General features: G+C 41.5%; 1 protein-coding gene across 20 annotated transcripts in view; it reads left to right on the top strand.

Annotated features, from left to right (window-relative positions):
- Nucleotides 1–19,794, top strand: part of MARCH8 (membrane associated ring-CH-type finger 8) — a 376,426-nt gene that overhangs the window by 284,860 nt on the left and 71,772 nt on the right. For 2 of the 20 annotated variants that reach the window (XM_029609212.1, XM_029609220.1), the window contains exon 2: nt 9,666–9,838. The exons of 15 other annotated variants lie outside the window; for them this stretch is intronic. In XM_029609212.1, coding sequence (XP_029465072.1) covers nt 9,722–9,838 — 117 coding nt within the window. In that variant the 5' untranslated portion in view covers nt 9,666–9,721. Of the gene's footprint in view, nt 1–9,665; nt 9,839–12,515; nt 12,666–14,035; nt 14,219–19,794 lie in introns of those variants that run through there. 3 more of the 20 variants (XM_029609218.1, XM_029609222.1, XM_029609217.1) reach the window with 3 other exon arrangements.

The raw sequence follows: 19,794 nt of genomic DNA, 5'->3' as shown, positions 1-19,794 counted from the left end.
GTATAAGCACTTGAGGAATTGTACAATCCTGTGTAAAGCAAGGATTTTTTTCCCTGGAGTTAAATCAAGCACGGATTGTACTTCTCCTAAAAATTGGAAAAGATTTAAGCTCTGTCATGCCTTGTTGCCCAATATCACTGATCAGTCCAAATATTAAGATCTTGGCTTCCATACTAGCGAAATGGTTGAATGCAGCGATTCCAGATTCAGTGGCATCTGATGAAATGGGATTTGTCAAAGGCAGGCATGAAGTAAAAAAGTTAGGAGGCTGATAGTAATGCTCTGCAATGAACAAAAAGTAAAACATGAAAAGCCTTGATGCAGAAAAGGCATTTTACAAGTTGGTGTTGGGAGTAGAGGAAAATTGGTTAAAAAAAATGAAATTATTTGTATTTTATTTAAAATATTTATTTTCCCGTAGATTTATTTATTTAAGATTTTTCTCTACCGACATTCGTAGGAACATCATGCCGGTTACATCGAACAAAGTTAACAGAAGGAAACAAAGTTACATAAAACTAGGGCATGGAGAACAAGGGAGTTAAAATGAAACAGGTATATCAATATATAAAAACAACAGCAGTAAAAATAACAATGTTTCAAGATCAGCTTTGTCAGCAACATTATTCAACATATATCTAAACCCCCTCTGCCAACTTCTCACTAGCCTCGGCATAATATTCTTTATATACGCCGACGACATACAACACGAAATACACAATACAAAGAGACAACTCACAAATAAAGCTAAGTGACAACATGAAAGACCTCGGTATCTGGTTAGACCCAGAGCTGAACCTCAAAAAACACATATCCATGAAAATCAGAGAAGGCTTCCGCAAGCTTGCAATACTCAAGCACCTAAAACCCTTACTATACCAATCTGAATTCAGAACCATCCTGCAATCTCTTATCCTCACCAGCCTTAACTACGGCAACTCACTTATGACAGGATTACCCAAATCCACAACCCGCCCACTCCAACTACTACAGAACGCGGCAGCCAGAATACTAACAGGACACAAAAGATCAGACCACATCACCCCAATTCTAAAAAGCTTGCACTGGCTACCGGTGATCAGAAGAATCGAATATAAAACTCTGACCTTAATACACAGCGCAGTCCACAACTGGGAGAGCACAGCCCTAAATAACATAATTCAGATGCATGTCCCGCAACACTACACTAGATCTACAAACTAAAACTCGACATCCCAACAATGTCAACCGCCAAACTTACTACAGTACGAAACAGAGCCATCTCCGTTGCGGGGCCCCGCCTATGGAACGCACTCCCTGATCACTTAAGACTACAAAGCGACAGCAAAACATTCAAAAAAGAACTGAAGACATGGAGTTGCAGACAAGCCTTCAAAGACGGAATAGGTTAATATACCCGGCTCCATCAACACCCATTTACACTCGGATACTCAATGCTATCTGTCATGCTCACAAGTCATAACTTTACACTCTGTATAACCATATAGCATGCTATACTAAATAAACCAGTACTAATCAACTTATATTCCCGATTGTCGACGCTGCACACATGCATCAACATGTTCAAATAATAATGACCGTCATAATAGGCTTCATCGTATGAGCTTTCGCGTTATTAGACTCGGCCTTATGTGTAATCATAGGTCATATCAGTTCCACAATCTGAATAATACAATTGTCATTTTATCATGCGAGAGATTTTTTTAAAGCATTTTTTTCTGTTGCAATTAAAATTCAAATTATTGACAACTAAGTCTCCGTAATATCAGAGATTCTGCACTTATCTTTCAGTGCTCAATCATAGCAATCTTGCTTATTTTCAAAGTGCTGGTAACCCGACACAGAGCCGTGTTTTGGACTGCTGCTGCATTCTGCCAGTCCTTCTTCAAGGGTAAATAATTAATTATTACAGGACATTTGGTATCAATGGCGCCCCAGCATTTTTTCTTAGTGCAAATGGTGTAAAAGTCTTTTTTAGTTTTAAGGATAGAGGTACGGTATTTGTGTAGGGCAGACTTGTAGTTAGCCAAAAGGGATGGGGTGGAGTCTTGGTGCCATTTCTTTTCCAGGTAACTCAAGGCATGTTTAAGTTTCTTGAGTTCGGTAGTGTACCAGGGTTTTTGTGTTGCTGGACATATTTAGAATTTTTGTAATTAGGGGGCATAGAGAATTGGCAATGTTAGAGGTGATCTCATTCCAAGATGAGATTGCCGCTTCGGTATCCGTGATGCTGAGTTTTTCCAGGGCGTTGGAAAGGGTGGTGATAAAGTCGTCTCTACTGCATGGTTTTCTGAATTGAATATCTATTTATTTATTAGTTTTTATATACCGTTGTTCAATTTGGAATATTACATCGGTTTACATTGTAACTGTATTCAAGAAGTAGGGGCTTCCTGTTTTACATTATAACATCAATATAGTCTTATTTAACATTGTAAATAATTCTTATTTAACATTATAATTAACTTTTATTTAACATTGTAACTTTACACTTTATTTAATTCTCACTAGCAGATTAAACCTGAAACAGTGACGGCAGTACTTCCTACGTAGAGTCTTTGGAAAGGATGTTGTATGGGTCATTTACGACAATACGTCTTGTTGAGTGTCTTGTCATATAATAACGTGAATATTGAGATGTAACTTATATGTCCTTATCTAGTGTCTTTTTGCATGGTAGCATCTGCAGGGGTATTAGGTGGTGGTTGTGAAAGCTTTTTGGAAAAGCCATGTTTTAAGTTCTGTTTTGAAGGTTTGCATTGTTGTTTCTAGCCTTAGATGTAATGGTAAGTTATTCCAGAGAGAGGGTCCGGCCACAGACAGAGCGTGTTCTCTTATGTGGTCAGGTGGATTATTTTTGGAGAGGGGATTGGGATGAGACCAGTGTTGTTGGAGCGGAGGTTCCTTTTTGGGCTGCAGAAGTAGAAGGATGTGTTCATCCAGTTAAACTTGTCAGTGTAGAGAGCTTTGTGGATGAAGGTGAGGACTTTATAATGTATTCTGAATTGAATGGGTAACCAATGTAGGTTTTTGAGGCTAGGTGAGATGTGGTCCGATCTTCTGCTGTTTGTGAGTAGTCTTGCTGCTGCATTTTGGAGTAGCTGCAGCGGTCTGAGAGTGGTTGTTGGAAGGCCAAGCAGGAGGGCGTTACAATAGTCTAATTTGGAGAATAACAGTGCTTGGAGGACCGTTCGGAAGTCATGTGTGTATAGTAGAGGTTTGATTCTCTTTAGGATTTGTAGCTTGAAGAATCAGTCTTGTAATATTGTGTTAATATGCTTTTTGTATAGTTTTCGAATAGTTTTTCTGTTAGTGTGGAGATCAGGGTGATTGCTGATTATCGAGAGGGAGGTTGCTAGAAGAACATGGTCAGACCAGGGTATAGGGGTGCAGGAGGGGGCTTTGCTGGATTGGATGTGGGAGTTTATGAATATTAAATCAAGGGTTTGGCCAGCTTTGTGGGTGGGATTGGTAATAATTTGGTTAAAATCCATAGCTTTGAGTGAGGAGAGGAAGGTGTCGCATGTGGATGTGCGGGGGGTGGCGTCTACGTGGAGGTTGAAGTCCCCGAGGATAATGGCTATCCAGATCTATGTTTGTGTTATAAATTCAGTCAGAGGTGAGGGGTTGTTCTCAAGGAGGCCAAGAGGAGCGTATATTAAGCAGCTTTGTAAGTGTGTTGACTTGAAAAGGCCAATTTCAAGTTTGGGTATTGTATTCGCAGGGTGTGCAGCAAATTTGAGCTCTTTTTTAGCCACTAGTAGGAAACCTCCTCCTGTTCTTTTTGGTCGCGGTAGAGAAAAGATATCGTAGCTGTGCAGGGGTAGTTGGTTCAGGAGGACGGTGTCTGTGTCCTTGAGCCATGTTTCTGTTAAGGCGCATATGTCAGGGTTAGAGTCTAGTAGGGTATCATTGAGAATGAGCATTTTTTTAGAAATAGATTGTGAGTTGCAGAGTAAGAGAGTGAAGGCAGTAAGGCCAAGAAACTGTGTGAAAGGGGAGAGCATGATAGAAAGTAGGGCTCTGGGAGGTGGAGTAGGTTTATTAGATAGAGGCTTCCTAAGGTTATGGGAATGGTATTTGAGGATAGGGATGGGGTATGTGTTAGGACGGTGGACCCTTGGGCCGGCTGAGACAGATGGTGTTGCACTGCGGGCTGCCCACAGTGGAGGTTGCAGCCAGGAGGCGGCGGAGGAGAGGTATTCCTGAGAAGGCTTCACCATTGGAAGCCCAATATCCCCCCAGGAGGAGCCCGTAGGGATCCGGGCCTCTTGGACTTAGGTCTGTGGCCAAGGATCAGGAGAGACTTCACCCTCGGAAGCCCGCGGTCCCCCCGGGAGGAGACCGTGAGGATCCGAGCTGCTGGGACTTAGGTGAAAACCTCCAGGCGAGAGAAATGCAGGGTCCCTGAAGAAGAGAAGAGGGTTGAAGCCGGAGTCCAGGGACGAACCAAGGTCAGGAGCCAGAAGTCAGAAGCCGAAGAGAAACTAGAAACGGAAGCTGAAGCCGAAGTTGATGGATGAAGCAAGGCCAGGAGCCAGAAGTCAGAAGGTGAAGACAAAACCAGAGATGGAAGCTGAAGCCGGAGTCGAGGGATGAAGCAGGGTCAGGAGTCAGAAGCCGAAGACAATCAGGAACCAGGAAACGCAACTAGAGACACTACTAAGAGTGAACCTCGTTGCAAGGCGAGGTTTAGGCCAAGTTGCAGGGTCTTAATATACCCTGCAGCATTTGATGTCATCCGAGGGCATCTTTTCCCTTTTCCCGCGCTGGCCCCTTTAAAGTTCAAGCCCCTACTCCTAGGGGGCGGGGCCAAGTGCGTCGGGTCGGCGGCGTCTCCCTCGCGAGGGGAGAGCCATGACAGGAGCCTGGTCGGGCCTAGATGGCCGAAGAGGAGTTCGTGCGGGCCAGGCCGGCCCCGAGGTAGGTGGAGGGACCAGGGCACGGCCCGTAACAGTGTGTCAGCATGTTGACTGCTGTGGGGGTGAGTGTGGTGAATTGTGAAGTGTGGAGGGAGTCTAGGAAGAGAGAGATGGGGGGTAAGCAGTGAAACAATGGAGCTGGTGGGAGCAGAGGCTAAGGGTAGGTGGTTTAGTAAGATCACACGCGCAAGAGGTAGATAGTATTTTTATAGCGGTGTGTGTGTTGAGAGTGCAGAGGGGGGATGGGGTATGAAGGGGCAGAGTGCATTGTGAGTTGCTGGGCGGGTGAGGGATGGATTAAATAGGACTGTGTGGCGTAAAAGTGGAACGGGGGATGGAGGAATGATGGCCGAGAGAGTGTAGGTGGGGGGCAGTGAATATGGGAAGAGGGAGGGAAGGAGGTAGCTGAAGGGGAAGCGCAAAGGGGCACCCTAAGGAGCAGGCCCCTTTGTTGCAATCCTTTGCTGCATGACGCAGGTGCACGGCGCCAAAGGCTCACTGGCGCTGCATGAAGATAAGCAGCATGAATTAGCCATGCTGTCTGGGATATGTCCTCCGTGCCTCTAGGTGGCAGAGCTCTCAAAAATCACTGAGCTTTGTCAGTGAGGTGTGCCTGTGTGCATCTTCCCGCGCTGCCCCGAGTCTCCTCAGTCCATGTCCAAGCAAGACGCGATGCAATACAGGTAACTGTCCAGGGAGGCGGGAGGGTCAGCTAATTCATCTGCTATCTACGGAAAACACCATTTACGGTAAGCAAACTTGTTCTCATGCTTCCGTAGTTCAGGGCGAGGTACAATAAAAGCATAACACTGTTTTCAATCACATACAAACATAAATCGTAAAAACAAAATTGGCTATGTGATGTTGAATTCCAACTTAAAAAGGTGAGTCTTGAGGGATTTTTTGAAGGCCTTTGGATCTTTGAGGTGTCAAGTCTAGAGGAAGAGAGTTCCAGAGGGTGGAAGCAGCGGTAGAAAAGGCTCATTCCCTGGTTTCATCAAGATGAGAGAGTCTTGCCAAAAGTATGTCTAAGAGTTCTTGACCAGAGGAACGCAGAGAATGAGAGGGAGGTAGAACTTCAACGTGGAGTAAATCCAAGAGATGTTAAATTGTTTAACATAGTGTGAATGATAGTTGCAAGTTTATAATGAATTTGGTAGGAGATTGGAAGCCAGTAATGTGTTCACGAATCTGGTGTATTTGACAGAAGACGAGTTGCAACATTTTGAAGTATCTGAAGGGGTCACAGCAGGAAGTCCTGTGAAAAGGAAGTTAAAATAATCCAAGTTAGAGAACAGAAATGATTGTAAAACTGTGTGAAAATCAGAGGACTCAAGTAGAGTTTTGAGATGTTTGAGGAGATGTAATTTAAATGAGTGAGGTTGAAAGTGAGGCAATATATGGCTGCCTGGAAAGAGAAGAATTAATTGTGATGCTGAGATTGCATATACTGTGTTGGAAATTAGTAACTGGCAGTTATTAAGTATAACATGAGAAGATAAAGAAGTTACTGGAAACCTAGAAATAATAGGAATCTCGACTTTATTGAGGTTCAGTGACAGTTTGTTGGAACAGAGCCATTCTTAAATTGCAGAGAGTCAAATTGATACAAATTTTACAGATTGATCCCATGTGGATTTTAGAGGAAAAAGGACAAAATGGTCAGAGAGATGATGAAATGCTAAGAGAAATCAGGGAAGCTAACCAATTTGGCAGTGCAATAATAATGGGAGATTTCAATTACGCCAATATTGACTGGGTAAATGTAACATCAGGACATGCTAGAGACATAAAGTTCCTGGATGGAATAAATGATTGCTTCATGGAGTAATTGGTTCAGGAACCAACAAGAGAGGGAGCTATTTTAGATTTAATTCTTAGTGGAATGCAGGATTTGGTGAGAGATGTAATGGTGGTAGGGCCACTTGGCAATAGTGATCATAACACGATCAAATCTGAACTAATAACTTGAAGGGGGACAATAAAGTAAATCTACAGCTCTACCAATAAATTTTCAAAAGGGTAACTTTGATAAAATGAGGAAAATAGCTAGAAAAAAACTGACAGGTGCAGCTGCAAAGGTTAAAAGTGTTGAACAGGCATAGACATTGTTTACAAATACAATCTTAGATGCACAGTCCAGATGTATTCCATGCATTAAGAAAGGTGGAAAGAAGGCAAAACGATTACCGACATGGTTAAAAGGTGAGGTAAAACATCCTTCAAAAATTGGAAGAAGGATCCATCTGAAAAAAATAGGAAAAAGCATAAGCATTGTCAAGTTAAGTGTAAAACATTGATAAGACAGGAGAAGATACAATTTGAAATGAAGATGGCCATAGAGGCAAAAACTCATAATAAAAACTTTTGAAAATATATCAGAAGCAAGAAACCTGTGAGGGAGTCAGTTGGACCGTTAGATGATCGAGGGGTTAAAGGGGCTCTTAGGGAAGATAAGGCCATTACATAAAAACTAAATTAATTTTTTGCTTCTCTATTTACTAATAAGGATGTTGGGGAGATACCAGTTCTAGAGATGGTTTTGAAGGGTGATGAGTCAGATGAACTGATCCAAATCACTGTGGACTTGGAAGATGTAGTAGACCAGATTGACAAACTAAAGAGTAGCAAATCACCTGGACCAGATGGTTTGCACCCCAGGGTTCTGAAGGAACTAAAAAATGAAATTTCAGATATATTGGTTAAAATTTGTAATATATCATTAAAATCATCAATTGTATCTGAAGACTGGAGGGTGGCCAATGTAACCCCAGTATTTAAAAAGGGTTCCAGGGGTGATCCGGGAAACTTTAGACTAGTGAGCCTGACTTCAGTGCCAAGAAAAACAGTGGAAACTATTCTAAAGATCAAAATCACAGAGCATATAGAAATACATGGTTTAATGGAACAGTCAACATGGATTTACTCAAGGGGGAAGTTTTGCTTCACAAATCTGCTTCATTTTTTGAAGGGGTTAATAAACGTGGATAAAGGTGAACCAATCGATGTAGTGTATTTGGATTTTCAGAAGGCATTTGACAAAGTCCCTCATGAGAGGCTTCTAAGAAAACTAAAAAGTCATGGGATTGAAGGCAATGTCCTTTCATGGATTACAAACTGGTTAAAAGACAAGAAACAGAGAGTAGGATTAAATGGTCAATTTTCTCAGTGGAAAAGGGTAAACAGTGGAGTGCCTCAGGGATCTGTACTTGGACCAGTGCTTTTCAATATTTTTATAAATGATCTGAAAAGAAATATGAAGAGTGAGAGGTTATCAAATTTGCAGATGATTTTTATTCAGAGTAGTTAAATCACAAGCAGATTGTGATAAATTGCAGGAGGACCTTGCGAGACTGGAAGATTGGGCATCCAAATGGCAAATGAAATCAAATGTGGACAAGTGCAGGGTGTTGCATATAGGGAAAGGTAACCCATGCTGAAGTTATTTGATGTTAGGTTCCATATTAGGAGCTACCACCCAGGAAAAATATCTAGGCATCATAGTGGATAATACATTGTAATTGTCAGCTCAGTGTGCTGCAGCAGTCAAAAAAGCAAACAGAATGTTAAGAATTATTAGGAAGGGAATGGAAAATGTCATAATGCCTCTGTATCGCTGCATGGTGAGTCTGCACCTTCAGTACTATGTACAGGTCTGGTCACTGCATCTCAAAAAATATATAGTTGCACTGGAGAAGGTACGGAGAAGGGTGACCCAAATGATAAAGGGGATGGAACAGCTCCCCTATGAGGAAAGGCTAAAGAGGTTGGGGCTGTTGGAGAAGTGACATCTGAGGGGGAATATGATAGAGGTCTTTAAAATCATGAGAGGTCTAGAACAGGTAGATGTAAATCGGTTATTTGCACTTTCGAATAATAGGATTAGGGGGCACTCCATGAAGTTAGCAAGTAGCACATTTAAAACTAATCAGAGAAAATTATTTTTCACTCAACGCACAATTAAGCTCTGGAATTTGTTGTCAGAGGATGTGATTAGTGCAGTTAGTGTAGCTGGGTTTAAAAAAGGTTTGGATAAATTCTTGGAGGAGAAGTCAATTAATTGCTATTAATCAAGTTGAGTTAAGGAATGGCCTCTGCTACTACTGGCATCAGTAGCTTGGGATCTTCTTAGTGTTTGGGTACTTGCCAGGTTCTTGTAGCCTGGTTTGGCCACTGTTGGAAACAGGATGCTGGGCTTGATGGACTCTTGGTCTGACCCAGTATGGCAATTTCTTATGTTCTTAGAACTGGCATAAAATCTGTAGTATTCACCAAGGCTGGCTAAAAGGTGGCAAAGAGGATTGGATCTAACTATTATATACATTCCCTCACAAGCCAGTTTCTTGGGAGGCAATTTTTAGAACAGTCCGCACAGATGCAAAGTGCATGGGTAAACTGACGCTCAGATTTACAACTCTTTTTGTGCGGGTAGAATTTGGCTGGGAAACAGCATATGTAGATTTGAAAATGCATTGTGCATGCACTATTTTTCAATCCCACCAAAATCATGCCGTACCCCCCCCAGGAATGCCTCCCTTTAACCTGAGTAAAACTGCACATTTGGGGGGGGACAAGATGGCCGCCCTCTGAGAGTTCCTGCAAGACATCTCGCTTTCCATTTTCCTTATTGTTTTCCTGGGATTTTTTTATGCCTCATACGAAGCAAAAGGCTAAGTTGAGGGAGAGTATAGCTAACTCCCTCGCTGGATGATAACCAACCACGGATTGAAACCTTCTTTGCAGGAACGCCAAATGAAGTGTTGGGAGCACAAGCCGCTGCAGAGAAGGGTGAGGAGCAAATGCCGTCTCCGCTGGCAGAGGCCATCTCATTAACCCCTGGAGCACCGAGCACACCATTGCCTCCTTCTCATGCCCTCCTGATGACACCTGAAGGCTCTTCAACCCCCCCCAATGAGGTAATTTGGGGGGAAGTGAATTTTGAGCGGGATGTACAAGAAGGGAGAGAAACTTTACCTGTAATCATTGAATGGGTGCTGCCTATCCAACTTTAAGCCCTCACCCCTCAGAGGTTGAAACTGGAGAGTATTTAGGGGGTTCGAGTAAATTGGTGGAAGTTATTTCTCCATCGATTAATCCTCCTTTTAAAAAATCAGCAGAGATCACTTTGGAGTCGGTTTGGGACGCCCTGTTATTTTAGAGGCCTCTATAACTTCTCTAACGAAAGCCTTTTTGGATACAAATAATGAAACATGAATAAATGCAGTTTCCATAACTAAAATTGCGTCTGATTTGGAATCTTTTGAATCACAGATATCGGTGGTAGAAAAAGTTCAAAACACTTTGCTTCAATCAGAACAAGTTCATGAAAAAAAATTGGAGAACTTGGAAAATTTGTCTAGAAGCCTGAACTTAAGAATTCTAAACTTTCCAATTATACGGATGATTTCACCGATTGAGCTCTTTAAAAATTATATCATTCAAATATTGAAGATTCCTAAAGAGGCTTTGGCGATAATAGTAAAGGCTTACTATTTGCCATCTGCTGCTGAAGACAGAGAAGATGATGTTCAAATTCAAGATCAATCATTGGATATTTCAACTATCTTGGAATTATCTCAGTCTTCTGAAGTAAAAAAAACGAAGTTCCCTCTTAGTGAATTTTGCTTTTCAATCTGATAGAAATTATTTATTTATTTATTTATTTATTTATTTATTTATTTCGAGGCTTTTATATACCGAAGTATAGCGGGTTGCCTTCTCTCCGGTTTACAAGATAACAACTTATTCAAATTGGTAACAAATTGGTAACTTATACAAATTATACAACTTATACAATGTATTGAAGTGCTATTTCCTTAACCATTTATCTTTGTTTTATGGCCAAAAGATATGGATATATCCAGATCTCACTAGAAATACTCAATTACACCGAAAAAAGTTTTAGTTATGTGTAACGAGGTCACTAAGGGGGAGCATTTTTTGCTACGTTATCCCTATAAATGTTTCTTGAAATTTCAAAATGTTAGTTATATATTTTTTGAACCATCTCAGCTTTGTACCTTTGTAGACTCGCACACTTAATCAGAGTTATAGTATTCGGTTCAAATAAAAAAATGTGGCTATATCCCTCAGGTATTCCTCTTATAATTTGCTTAGGTATTTTCACTTTATTTTTTCTTGTTCCTCCCTCTATTTTCTTAAGACTAAGAGGTATATAATACATTAAGAGATTGTGAAAGAAATGGTTGCTTAAATGTTTGTTGCTTTGTAATACCTCTTTTACTGTACAAGATTATTCTTGAATGTATGTAAAATGCTTGAAAAAAGACAATTAAAAAAACCCCCAAAACTGTGCGTATTATGGAACCCGGGTTACGGATGGGCAATTTTCAGCCAGCCCTTTTACCAGGTAGATCGGTATTTACCCAGGTAAATGACTTTTGAAAATTATCCTTATAATAAATGGACAAGTTTCAGAAAACTTTGAGGCGGCACAAGGCATTTTCACTGCTTTTATTTATTTTAATTCTAGAACCTTTGGCCAGAAAATTAAGGATTTTAATTGCCTTTCAAGGAATGAAAATTGGAAGATTAGTTTAAACTGTATGTTTGCTGACAGTGCTATCATATTTGTGGGTAATGTAGGACAATCTGTGGCTGCAGTATTGTGAAAAATGTCATTTGAAACATTTACAGGGTTAACAATATATTTCCATAGGCCATGCCCTTGAAATCTGCTTTGAAAAAGAACTGGCAAGGAGACTTTTCTTTTAAATGGGTGGCAGAAAGATTAAAATATTTGGGATTCTGGATGCAAGGGATATGAATATTTAGCAGGGAATAGAGCAAATAGAAAAGCAATTAGACATGTAGCATGAATTCCTGTCATTGCTGTTTGGTCAGTGTGCTGTGTATAAATCTGTAGATTACAAATGATACCATGCTGGATTTCAAGTATACTTGTCATTAAAATCTATAATTATAAAATTTATATGGAAAGCAAAATAGGCAAAGCTAATGAGGAGCAAATAATTAAGGGAATTGGAATTAGTGAGGAGCAAAAAATTAGGGGGATTGGAATTAGTCAGTTTTAGACTATGCAGCATAGTGTGTCATTTTTGTTTTCATGGAAATTGGTTATGGGTGAATACACTATAGCAAATTGGTTATGGGTGAATACAAATAGCAAATAGTACAGTATTCAACTAGAAATAGGGTAGGTCTTGCTGTAGGTAAAATGGAAATACTTAAATTTCTAAAAACTCTTCAAACTGCTAAACCATCTACATTGCTTGTCCAATCCTGGAATAACGAGCTCTGTTTTGCTATTGCTATATTAGCCCCCAGGAAACCTTTCACCTGGAGACCAGGCAAAATGTACCCCTGGTTTCATGAGGGACTGTATCTCCTGAAGCAGCAGACCGAGGAAAATATGTGCCCTTATAAGATACATACAGCTAATTACAGGTTGGAGATTTTTTTAGCTAAGAAAGTCTACATCATTAAGCAATTCGAGTTAGCAGGCAGCCAGCCTGGTAAACAATCATTGATTTTTAAGTCTGTTAAGATGAGGGGTGTGTATTTGAGGTAATGTGTAGAAGTGTAAGTCCCTAAAAGAATGCTTCATTCAGTTCAGGAAATGTTGCTTATGATTTTCTTCTGACTCTGTTAGGCTTGCCGAGATAAGGAAGAAAGCTTTTTGTATTTTAGACCCAGCTTTTCGGAATGCTATGCCAAAAGAATTAAGACTATTGGAAAATTATGTTGGTGTTGGAAAACAGTGTAAGTAAGGCATGGCTGTTTCATTCAGTATTTATATAATTTATTGTGTATGCAGACGTTTTTAGGATAGGATAGCGAGGATTTGGAATGCGTGGGTTGCAGCTTAAGATTTTATCAATCATTTGTATATTCAATTCAGGAAGGTTATTGTGTTGACTTTGTTGAGTTTGTGCTTATTTTTCGTGTGGGTTCTTGTCTATTTTAAAATTATAATTTATGTTGATTGTTTTGTAACCTGCCTGGAGCTTCACTGGCCATGTGGGAAATAAAATATAAGTAAATACATAATAAATATTCCAACTGCTGAGGAACTTATCTAGCCCTGAGTCCCATTCCTTATGTTTAACAAATAAGGATCTATCCTCTGATTTTGCAGTATTTTTTGCATCTAAGATTGACCTTCTTCTGTTCTGTTGTAATTCCACACCTCCCTTGAGTCACGTTCAGTACTCCTGTGAATGGTATATGCTTTTACCTGTGCTGGCTGAAAACACCTGGTCACAACCTAAGAGAAGCTCTTTAAATGAGATTTGAATAGGCATGGCTAATGAACTGGAGAAGCTCCTGCTAAAGATCATACTATCATATGATTTTTCGGACCCTATACCACAAATATGTACACATGCACTAGTGTGCTGTAGAGCCGTAGCTTGCCTATGGCCAATATGGCTCGGCCATAGGCACCACTACCAAAAGGCGCCACAGCGCTGCCATGTTCCAATGAGAGTAGTGCGAACGGTGGGTCCTTAACAAGAGAAAAGACAGTACGGCTTCGTCAAAATCGACAGCTTGGTCAGCAAGGCCTCGCTGACAACACTGCTGGTTCTGGTGGGGCTGCGCTGCTTTTCCACTTAATAAGGCCATGCTTACCATGTCGTCAATTTCGGTAGGGCCATGCTGCCGAAAGGAAGAGGTGCGCAGCCTGCTTTGCTGGAAGTAGTCCAGTGCTAGAGCTGGCTCGGCCCTGTGGCCGGAAGTCATTCCCTTGGCCACGAGGGCTGAAGAAAAAGACTGCTGCTGCCTGCTACATCAAGGAGAAAGTGTGAGAGAGCATGTATGCATATGTGTGAGAGAGAGCATGTGTGCTTGTATGTGGGAAGGTGAGAGAGCATGTGTGCTTGTATGTGGGAAGGTGAGAGAGCAAGTGTGCTTGTGTGTGGGGAGAGTGAGAGCATGTGTGCTTGTGTGTGGGAAAACAGCATGTTTGTGTGAGAGAGAGCATGTGTGCTTGTGTGTGGGGAGAGTGAGAGCATGTGTGCTTGGGTGAGGGAAAACAGAGCATGTGTGAGGGACAGTGAGAGAGCATGTGAGCATGTATGTGGGAGAGAGAGCATGTATGCGTATGTGTGGGAGAGTGAGAGCATGTGTGCTTGTATGTGGGAAAGTGAGAGCATGTATGTGGGAGAGTGAGAGAGAGCATGGGTGCATGTGTGGGAGAGTGAGAGAGAACGTGTGTGTATGAGAGGGAGCGTTTGTGTGTACAACTACCACAGTTACTCTCTGCCTAATAATCCATGACAATTTCAGGGCATCTGGAAATCAAAAGTTCAAAGGTATGGATAATGGGGAATTTTTTAAAATCCTTATTTTAATTGCTGGGTGTTATTTGATGTAAAATCTCTGTTTTGAAATATTTTATTGATGTTTGGAAGATTTTTATATGAGTTTTTAATTATTGAATGTTATTCTATTTATTGTTTTGAATTATTTTTTTATTGGTATGGTTTTACTAATTTTGTTTTATGAGGAATGGTAATGTTTGTTTTTTACATTGTAACAGTGCATACAGAATTTGGCTTGTTGCAGTTTCCTGTTCAGTTTTTGGCTGTACATTTCTATTTATACTGTATGGTCTCTTTATTCTGTATTTGAGGGTCTATCTGTGTTTTGCATGTGTGACTGAAGTGAGTTATTCTATTAGGGTATAGTTTCTATGTTGGATCTATAGCAGCTTGGATTGTTCTGTTTTCCTAATAGGGGTTTATTACTATTTTAGGCCTGGTGTAATATTTATAGTATTAACTTTCATAGGTAGGGTTGTTGCTGTTTGAATGGCTCTCTGAGGGTCATGCCCATGCCCAAGATGCATTACAGTAGGCCTAATATCATATAGGTTCCAAGTGTCTCTTGCTTTATTCAGTGTTTTCTGGTTTGCACCACAGCAGTGCCTGTAATAATAATATACATATTATAAGTGATATTTTTACCTCAGAAGACTGTGCTTTGAATGTTCTTTTTCATGTAAAATCTGTATTACAAATGCATAATGTTGTGTGTGAGGAGGGTGTGATGGGGTGAAGGGTACAAGGCTGTAAAGTTTTCCTAGAGTGCCTAATAGCCTTGTTCTGGCCATGAGCATTGCTGTACAAACATTTAACAGAGTCTCCCAACTCATGATGTCATATGTTGTGTAATGAGTGAGGGCGCAGATTTTCACTTGGCCATAGGTGCCAAATTGCCTGGCTATGGCTCTAGCATGCTGTGGGGGCTAGAGAGAAGATGGGAGCAGATCTGTCACCAGTACTAGTGACCGTCTTAATCTTCCAACCCTCACACCAGCAGGAACCATCAGAGAACAGAATGTCTTACCTGATGCTTCTCTGATGGCTTTCTTCTGGAGTCAGAACCAGATGGGGCCCCATGGTCTGGATGGTCCTGCACAGTTTTGATTTCAGAAGGAAGCCAGCAGAGGAGATGGCATGAAGCAGATAAGTGTTGCTCACTTTATCCCTCTTGCTAGCTGGAGGTGATCATGAGGGTGGAAAGAAAGGTGATGTCAGGGGAATAGGGAAGGGAAGATGGTGATGCTGGGGCCGTGGAATACAAGCTAAGGGGAGGTGGCGATGCCAGGGAGTGGAATTCAAGGGAGGGGAGACAAAGAAAAATGCCGATACCAGGGGGAAGGGAAATTAACTCATTTGGTGGGAAGAGGAGAAAGTGATTTTGCATTGAGGGGGTTGGGGGAAGGTGATAGTGTGTCATAACAAACTGAACCAAGTGCCAGGGGTACTGCAACCTAAAAAAAAGGATGGGAAACACTGGTATAAGGCAGTGTTTCCCAACCTTCTTTTGGAGGCACACCCAACTAGTTGGGTTTTCAGGATATTCATAATGAATATGCATGAGAGAGATTTGCATACCTTGGCCCGCCAATCTTATGCATATTTATTGTGGCAGTCCTGAAAATCAGATTGGATAAGTATGCATCCAGGAGAGGGTTGGAAAACACTGGGACAGGGGTACTGTCCATAGATTATTCTAGTCATTTTTGACTGACAGCTCAATTTATAGGCTAGCAAATGTTTTTCCCTGAGGAAGCGCAGCTATGATGTACCACAGGGCTCAGTACTGTCACCAACTCTCTTTAACTTTTATATAGGGCCTAGCATTAGTATCATCAAGGCATATGACATCCAACTTTGTGTCAAGGTGGAGGCAGATCAGGCAATAACAATTTCTAAACTTGCCCAGTGTTTTGCGGAAGTGGCAAGTTGGCTGTTTAAATTTAAATTAAAACTTAATCCAGCAAAATCCAAACTCCTTTGATTAAGCAGACAAGGGAGAGCTTTGTTAACTCTACTATCTCTATCAGCATTCATTTTACAATCTAAACACTCAGTCCCTAGTTTAGGAGTTCAGTTTGATTATATGTTCTTGTTGGAGAATCAGATTTCCATAATGGTGAGATTCTTTTTCACGTGTCTGCACCAGATGTGGAAACTGTGCCATTTTCTAGAGAGGCCAGATTTAGACATTGTAGCGAATGCTATCATTACCAATCACACAGACTACTGTCATTCCCTGTATCAGAGTATTCCTCAGTATAGTGTAAAAACTATACTGAGGAACTGCTTGCAACTGGTGCAAACACAGCTGCTGAGCTTTTGGTGGGTGGTGGCTAAGACGAGTAGCCATGTGAGTCTGACTTTACATGACTTGCATTGGCTGCCAGAAGAATTCAAGATAAAATTTAAGATATTGTAGCTTGTTTTTAAATGCCTTAATTAATCATTTGGCCACCTTGTTTTTGTCATAACTTTTTCATCCTCATGAGCTAAGGAGAACACTTCAGTTCTCCCAACAAACCTTATTGTTATCCATATCATTAGCAGAGTCAAGATTAACATATTCCAGCCAGCGTGTGTTAGTTGTTTTGAGTGGAGCATAGGGGAGCCGCAGGTCATCCAGCATCATTTTAAAAGGTGGTACCAACAGGGCAGGAGTGAGGTGGGATTGCTTTTGTCCCGTCCCGTCCCGTCCCCCCCCAAAAAAAGAAACCCAAACATGGGGTAAGCTGGCAGGGAGAGGAACTACAAACATGAGAGCTTGGAGATCTTTTAAGGGATGGGGCTGCTTTTATTCTTTATCTGCCAGATTGGGGGTGGGGAAGGCAAGGCACGATCTTTTGTTTCTGCAGGACACCAGGGAGTTTTTACAGGGGGGTGGGGAGCCATGTTTCAGGGTCCTCTAACCCTGGGAGCATTGATAAGCACTATAAATTAGCCTGGAGACAGAATATTGTTTTTCTTATCTTTCAGAACAAACTTCTTGCATTTTGATAAAGGCCCTTGGAAATAATTTACTGCAAATGCAAAATAAGGATGAAAATATTTAAAAAGTTAACATGTAAACTATTGAAATTTAAATGATTAACAACCTGTGGAGGAGTCCTCCCCAACAAATGTATCCATGCATTCCTTGGGCTGGCCAATAGTGGCCCAGCCGGCCCCAACGTGAGGAACCATTTAGCATGTTAATAAAAGAGAACTTGGAAGTCAGCCATGGGCCAACCTGATCTGGTTCCTTGCCAGCACTGGCAGATATCGACATTTAAAGGTTCAAATAGTAAGATTTTACTTACAGTTTAATCATTTAAACAGTTATTATTTTACAGACCTAGAGCAAAATAAAGTATAAAGTCTCAAACGGGATCCAGAAAAGGGAAACAAATTTACCTTGTGAACTCTAACATAGTAGATGATGGCATAAAAAGACCAAATGGCCCATCCAGTCTGGCCATGTCCACACTGCAAGGAAAATCTTAGCTACCTTACTAGCCTTAAAAGCTTATCCAAGTCAGTCTGTTTGCTTTCTCATTAGTTCTGGATACGTGACCATACAAGATCCCATGCTTAATCTGATACCCAGTCATCTCCATATCTTATCACTAATCTAAACATCTACAAACTTTGTTACTAATCTAAACATCTGCAAAAACTAATGAGGCTCTGCCCTCACTTTTTCACCACTAGGGATCCTTTGTGCTTTCTTAAAATCTTGCTACCATTTTTATCTGTACCGCCTCCATTGGGAGTCCATTCCATGCATCTTCCACCCTTTCAGTAAAGAAATAATTTCTGTTACTCCTAGAATCCCATACTGTGACCCCCGTGTTCTAGAGCATTCTTTTCTCCGAAAAAAAGAGTGCATCTTGTGCCTGCTTTATACCTTTGAGGTATTTGAATGTCTATCATATTGCCCCTGACTTTTCTCTCCTCCTATTAAGGTCCTTAAGTTTCATACCTTATAACTTTTATGCACACCGTGCAACATTTTAGTATCCTTTCTCTGAACCGCCCCCTCTATCCATATCCTTTTGGAGGACATGTGAGGTCATTCACAGGAGTACTGAACTAATGGAGGTTTAGCGTTATTACTGAACAGAAGAGGGTCAAACTTAGATGCAAAAAATATTGCAAAATCAGAGGATAGAGCTTCATTTGTTAAACTTAAGGAATGGGATTCAACCCTAGGACATATTCCTCACTAGGTAGAATATTTATTTTATGCATTGCATTTTATTTCCCACCTGCAACAGGCAGGTTACACAACAATTAACATAAATTATAGTTTTAAAATAGTCAAGACTCCACAAGAAAACTAAAGACAATTAAACTCAACACAATACCCCTTCTGAATTTATTATACAAATGAGAAACTTGCTGGGCAGACTGGATGGACCATTTTGTCTTTTTCTGCTGTCATTACTATATTACTGTTATGTATGTTCGATAAAACCATAGGCTGCAACCCATGAATTCCAAATCCTCTCTATCTTATCCTAAAAATGTCTGTACATATAGGGTACATACAGGGCCTGTGCATCCACTAGGCGGTCACTAGGGCACCAATCATTAGGAGGAGGCAAAGAGCAGTCGTGTAGGGCTGCACGCAGAGCCCATCCAACTTTTGGCCAAGAGGAGAAGAGACTCAACAGATCACAAGTGGAGCAGGTACTCAGTGGGTTGCGAGTGGAGTCCATCCCACTGGTGGCCGAGAGGAGCAGAGACTCAACGGGCTGCTAGTGGAGCCCATCTCGCTCGCAGCCAAAGATTTGTGCTAACAGGGCTGTGGGTGGAGCCTATCCCATCCGCAGCAGAAGAGAAAGAAGAGCCTGGAAATATCCGAAGACGGAAGAGAGAGGCTGGGGAGAGCTGAGGGCAGAGCCCATATGCCTGCAGAAGGAAGAAGGAGAGGTCACGAGAGCCTGTGAGCCATTGAGAGATTGGAAGGGTGTGTATATGAGGGTGCTTCTCTGTGTGTGTGAGAGAGATAGAGACAGGGAAACTGTATAAGGGAATGAGAGTGCATGTGTGTGTGTGAGAAAGGGAGCCTGTGTAAGGGTGTGCTGCCAGAGAGAGAAAGGAGCCTGTGAAAGAGGGGTGTGTATGCAAGAGACGGAGGATGGTCTGTATGATGGGTGTATGAGAGAGACACTGAGGGAAGGTGTGTATGTGAGAGAGGGAGCCTCTATGAGGGAATGTGTATATGAGTGAGAGAGAGACAGGGAGCTTGTATGAGGCTGTCTGTGAGAGGGATTGTGCGTGTACAAGACAGCTGTGGTGTTAATGAGAGAGGGAGCCTGTGTGAGGGTCCATCTAATCTGCCTAGCAAGCTTCCCAGCATGGCAGCAATTGCCACTCCGTGACGTTTACCCCCAAGTGTTCGCCAAGGGTAGTAACTGCCATCCTTGCAGGTTACCCTATGTGTCTGTTACAGGTAGTAGCTGCCGCTCTGTGCAGGTTAGCCCCATGCCTTATGTTAAGGATAGTAATGCTTACAAGCAAAAACCAAGCATCTGTCAAACCCATAACAAAATTACTGCAATGTTTTTTTGCGTGGTGAGCAG

The sequence above is a fragment of the Rhinatrema bivittatum genome, chromosome 7 (genome assembly GCF_901001135.1).
Source record: "Rhinatrema bivittatum chromosome 7, aRhiBiv1.1, whole genome shotgun sequence".
In the NCBI taxonomy this organism is placed as follows: Eukaryota; Metazoa; Chordata; class Amphibia; order Gymnophiona; family Rhinatrematidae; genus Rhinatrema; species Rhinatrema bivittatum.
Note: the sequence above shows the minus strand (reverse complement) of the source record. Positions and strands in the feature narration are given on the sequence as shown.